Here is a 6,000-nt window from a genome sequence, read left to right as displayed (position 1 = left end):
ATTTTAGGAAGATGTAACTTTTTTTCTTTCATTTCTTGGTAATAACCATGAATATTGCAGGTCTTAATTCATAAGTAAAACTTTGCTGAATTTGCATAGATCTCATTTTCTCTAAGATGCTGTTAAGATGTTTTAGCTTTCTGAGAGCAGTGAGACAGATGCAACAGTAAATGTTTAGCAAAAAACAAGCTTAGACAAATAGCTTAGCAGAACAATTAAAAAAAAWTTGCTTAGAAATGTCATTTCCATTATGAGTTTAATTCTAGTTGAATTGTACTTGGATTGGTGACGTGCCTGTCCTATGCTTGGCAGGCATGTAGAAGTTTATAGACATGCTGCTTTTCCATTTCTGCTGACCTTGTCTTGAACTAGAAATAAAGAACTGAGGCCTATACAAATCCTTTAACGCTGTCCCTATGTCCCTGAAAAGTCAGATTGTTCTTGGAAGCTGTGGATTTCTTATCTTGCTACAGTGTAAATTAGTCTAGGAGAAACCACAGGAAGAAAGTTTGGATGAAAGCATTTATTCATGTTGCAAAAAAAGATATGAAGGTCTACTAGATGTACTGGAGGGTATCTTATCCTTCCTGTAGGAGCTAGGGATATGAAGGGGAGAGAAAGGAGTGAGAAGTGGTCTAGCTGAGAGCAGACTTTGGCCTTTCCTCTCCCCTTTTTTTGCCTTCTTTCTTTTTCTTTATTTTCTTGATAAAAGCACATGACATGATTGTGCCTGTCAGTGTGAGGATGCCATCTGTGTTTCACAGTCTGCTAGACTGTTACAGAATTGCACAAGAATTAATTTGGAATCATACTGCTGAATTATTTTCTGGCTAGCAATAGCAACTGCTCAGAGATGCGGTTGTCATAAAATGGTTCAGAAACCGAGCAAAAGCAGCAACCTGCAGAGCTGCCTCCGCCTGCTGCTGCAAATCTAATTCCTAGCAYGAGCGGTTAATGGGTAGGTAAGCTGGTCAGACGAAAGCTGCTGAAAGGGTGCTTGTTTTATGAAATTAAATCTGTGGGTTTTTGTTTTGTTTCTTAGAGTAGCTAAGGAAGTAGAGAATGAGGATGGAGGGGGAGAACTGGACAAATCTGGTTACATCAATGATATATTTCTTCTACTAAATTTTTAATTCCAGTCTGCCATTTGCTGCCTCCTCATTATTTGCAGATTGGAAGTACAGTCTGCAGTACTCAAAATATTCTCCCATCATATTTCTGTTTTTTTTACTTGCAATAAAACAAGTTAGCTTTAAAATGTAATAATGAATATGTAAGAGTYCATTTAGTAATTTAATGACTGACTTTGAACATTTTAAGCTAATGGCTTAAATGCTCATGTTTAATGACTAAACATGGGCTGAAGAGATTGCTGATACCTTTTTATTAGTATCTTAAGACTTTGAGCAAGATCTAGACCAAATAAATTCTGCCTTAATTTATTCCAGAGTCCCCTCCAAGTGATTACATACAAGAGTTATCCAGGAAATTTTTAAGCTCTGTTACAGCCGAACTTGGGTCTCAATACCTGCGTGACATGCCTGATCGTTTTCTGGTGTCTAAAGGCAGACGTTGGTGCACATGCAAAACACCTGCCTTGCTGGCGCTTGCACGGTGAGATAGCGTAGCACCTGGCCTCCACCTCGTCTTTGYGTGCTTTGAGCACATGTAACACACGCTGCCAGCACGGAGCTCGCATGGCCTCTAGCAGCCATGGCAACTTCAGAGGGAAACACTACTGGGAGCGCTGCCCAGATCTTATGTAAGAGTGATTGAGTTACAGTCGTGTAGCAAGCTAATGCTTGTTCCCCAGGCTGAGTAACTGTGTGTGCACAAGCTTGTTGCAGCTGCGGGGTGACGCAGGTTTGCAGCGGTTCAGGCTAACCGCTTTCCTGGCGGTGCGCGAGCTGGGGAGCAGGAGCACAGCAGTGTGCAAGGTGGTCAGCTGCCACAGCTTTGCTGATGAGCAGTGTTTTCTTAAATCACTATAGCATGCATGTATGTACTTGTGCAAGCATGTCACTTAAATCTTTTATATTCACACATACAGTACAAATGGCTGGTACCATTAATATCAATTTTTACCATTAACCAATACCATTGAATAGTAATGATTTAAGCCTTCCAGTTAATCATTGTGCAGAACAGAGTTAATCATTGTGCAGAAATGGCAGAGTGCTGCAAAGGTACCTTGAATTCATCTTACACATTTGTTTGCATTTGTTTGTAAGGATGCCTTTTCTTCCACTGTTCATTCAGTAGTTATAGCACTTTATGAAGGTTTGTTTTTCTGCTACCTTAGGCACCTGAAACAGATGGGCTTGATTTCATCCTGAAGGACACTGAAGGCTGCTGACTGTACAGTGTGTTTATTGCTTGCTTGGAGAGAACTGCCTAGCTGGCACTTAAAATAAAAATAAAAGCACAAGTCAAACAGCCTGGGCTTCACCTCTAGATTCCCTTAATAATGTAGAGATTGTTTTGATGCCTACATTAGGGGAAGGTTGTAACTTAGTGCACTATTATTTGTAGGCCTTATATTTGAATTTAATTTGTATTTTTTGTTATTCCAACATGGAGTTAAAAAAAAAAAATCAGTTGTGTTACTACTAACAGGAGTTGGGTGGGAGGGTGAGGTGTTCGTTTGTGATACTTTCACACTTCTTGTTATGAAAAGTTAGGGGTATTCTTGTTTTTGGAGGGAAAAAAGGAGAAAAGTGTAATAAAGTGGCCCTCAGACTTCTGATATTTGTCTCAAAGGCTGCCAAAATACCTCTTTGGAAATATTGAGAAATACATTACAGAACTATGTGTGTACTAAAGGTTGCTGAATAATAACTCTACAAATAAAAGATTTTTTAAAAGTAATTCTTATTTAACAGCACAGATTGTGTTTGCACAGGGAATAGAAGTGTAGCAGCTAGTGTGCTGCAACATGCTGGCAACCAGAACAGAAACTCGTAACGGCCTGTGCTTGCTGCCGTGACCTGGAACATGTCTTCCTGCGTCCTAATGGCTGTGTTAACTAGAGGTAAACCTGGTGTTTGTCATATGCCATGTTTTTTCATATGTTTAAACCTTGTTAAGAATTGAAGAACTGATGTACTGATCAGCTAATTCAAGTCAACAAGTTTGAATACGGTAGTTGTGATGTCCACTGGGAAGTACTGATAAAGAAGCAAGCAAGCTATGTATCTGTGCTTGGTTGTTTTAAAAAAAAAAAAAGTAAGCAGAATACTGAAAAATTTATGCAAGCAAAAATATTAAATGTCCTTGAGATGAATCTGTTCAGCTGCTTCCCCCTGCCTTGCTTGTTGTGATGGTAGGTGTTCAGCGAGAGTGACCTGACAAGTATAAATGTGGTGGAACAGAAAGGAGGGGGAATCATATGGCCAAACAAATGGCAGAAGGCTACTTTTTTTTTCTCCTGTTTTGGGATGGGGAGGCTTTTTTTTTTGTTGTTTTTTTTGTTTCACAGTTTATATTGGCTGCTGCACTTCATTAAATGGTTTTATTAGGTGCTCTTGGATTTACTATTTCATATACTAACAAGTGAAATTTTTATTTGTGATAAATTTAATAGGCTTAATTTAATAAGAGATGAGTATTGGAGACTCCTGGGCTTACAGATCAGTTTGTCTCCTCAGTACCACCTCTGGCTTCAGTGATGTTTCARTGTAGGCTTTCCTGAGATGAAAGCAATCCTCCCTCTGTAGCGGAGTTTAATGAAAGTGAACTTTACATGGGAAATCATTGCCATCTTTTCTTCTTTGCCAACATTCAACTTTTAGCTAGTTGTTGCTATCTGAGGGATTAATCTGTGAATTAATCTGAAGGATTAATTTTTTATATTAAAAAATTTATTTGATGCTTTGTCATTTATAGGTCACTCTTAAAAGTTCCTGTTAGTTTACTGCTGTTCTCTAGAGCTGCTGAGAAAGTATAAGGTAACTGTTGTTGTAATTGCCCTTTGTTACAGTAGACTAAGACTTATAATATTTCACGTGGAGCTGCAAACTAAAAAATACACTGACCTCACTTCATTCTGTGCATGTGAAACAGGAGATAAGGAATGGCTTCATCACGGTTTGTTAGCTATAGAGAGATTCTTGGGGGAGGAATTAGATAATGAGGAGTTCTTTAACTGATCAGGTAGAGTTGTAAAACTGGTCAGTGACTGAAAGGTTTATTTTTGTTTTAATCATTGGGACAATTTTCCATCTCTGGAAATAAACTAAGATAGGATGCTTTTCAAAAAGATATGGTGGTATTATCTGATTCAAACAAGCACTAGTTCTGGGAAGTCTGATGTCTTGCATAAYACAAGCTATTGATCAAACGATTACTGTAGTCCTTAAACTGTATAAGCAGTGAATCTTTTCCAGCTGACATTGTTTTTAGCCGAGTCATGCACCTATTCTACTGAGAGATTAATTCCAGTACAATACAGGGCATTACTATGCCACCATGCTATTTTAGCCATTCCCAATTAGACAGCTTGTTCCAATGTGCTGAGCCAGAGCAGATTTAGGGATTAAATTTCATGTGTGTGGCCTGCAGGCTCTGCAAAGTACACTTAACATGACCACACCCAACTGCTGTTTATGTTTTCTAGAGGAGGTGAGGGAAGGATGCAGGGCAAAATGTCATTTGGGAGGCTGCCACTTCTGCAGAGATGTGATTGGAAATAGGTAGGAGGAGTGGCTGATACACCTGAGGGCTGTGCTGCCAGTYAGAGAGACCTGGACAGGCTGGAGAGTTGGGCAGAGTGCTGGTGGATGACAGGTTGACCATGAGCCAGCAATGTGCCCTTGTGGCCAAGAAGGCCAGTGGTCTCCTGGGGTGCATTAGGAAGAGTGTTGCYAGCAGGTGGAGGGAGGTGATCCTGCCCCTCTACTCAGCCCTGGGAGGCCTCATCTCGAGTCCTGGGTCCAGTTCTGGGCTCCCCACTATAAGAGAGACATGGAGCTACTGGGGAGAGTCCAGCGTAGGGCTACGAAGCTGATCAGAGGGCTGGAGCACCTGCCCTACGAGGAACGGCTGCGAGAGCTGGGCCTCTTCAGCCTGGGGAAGAGAAGACTGAGGGGGGATCTTCTCAATGTGTACAAGTACCTGAAGGGAGGGTGTCAAGGGGACGGGGACAAACTCTTTTCAGTTGTCCCGTGTGACAGGAGAAGAGGCGATGGGCAGAAATTGAAGCAGAGGCAGTTCTGCCTGACCGTGAGGGGGAATTTCTTCCCTGTGAGAGTGACGGAGCCCTGGCACAGGTTGCCCAGAGAGGTTGTGGAGTCTCCTTCTCTGGAGATCTTCAAGGCCTGCCTGGATGCAACCCTGTCTACCATGCTCTAGGTGATCCTGCTTGAGCAGTGAGTTTGGACTAGATGATCTCCAGAGGTCCCTTCCAACCTTACTGATTGTATGATTCTATGTTTTTATGAAACCTGATTATATGCAATTAAGAGTAGCCTGAAAAAGAGGTGAGATAGGGCCATGTAGAGTATGAAATGGGTAAAGTCATATTGGTCCTGGAGAAAAACTACTGTGGCAGACTGCCAGACTAGGAAATGGCTTGGGGAGAGGACTAAAGAGCTTTTTCACATTTTAAAGCATGGATGCTGCCTATAATAATGACAGAAGTGACTACATTAAGTGTTGAGAGTGGGAAAGATTTGTGTGTAAGCAGAAAGAAAAATCACCCCCCCCTCCCATTTGATGTTTACTACAGGCAGTACTAGAGAAGAAAATGGCTTGCATGAAGACTAAGAGTTGCTGGTCTGTGCATTCAGTATGGATAGAAGGTTTCCTGAGTCATGACTTTAACGTAATCCCTTTGCAGTGTTCATAAGCAGTCAGAAATCAGGTTGAAGGAAAGACATTCTTTGCTTATTCATCAAGCTCATTGAGTTAGCTTGCTGCAAAACATACCAACAGAATTGTACAGGTCTCAGAGCATGATGTAGCCTTTGAAAAAATTAAATTATGACAAATCTTTTGTGCTGT

At 41.0% G+C, this 6,000-nt stretch overlaps 1 protein-coding gene across 1 annotated transcript in view; it reads left to right on the top strand.

The window, feature by feature from the left end:
• The first annotated feature begins 1,537 nt into the window (after positions 1-1,537).
• KIF21A (kinesin family member 21A) overlaps positions 1,538-6,000 on the top strand; it is a 70,341-nt gene continuing 65,878 nt past the window's right edge. Inside the window, exon 1 of the mRNA XM_085325156.1 lies at positions 1,538-1,614. Within this exon, the coding sequence (XP_085181282.1) occupies positions 1,538-1,614 (77 nt within the window). The remainder of the gene's footprint in view (positions 1,615-6,000) is intronic.

Source organism: Rhea americana, unplaced genomic scaffold (assembly GCF_003343005.1).
Source record: "Rhea americana isolate MKP2758 unplaced genomic scaffold, rheAme1 scaffold_1, whole genome shotgun sequence".
NCBI classification, from domain to species: Eukaryota; Metazoa; Chordata; class Aves; order Rheiformes; family Rheidae; genus Rhea; species Rhea americana.
The sequence above is the reverse complement of the archived record's forward strand: the minus strand, read 5'-3'. Positions and strand labels throughout refer to the sequence as shown.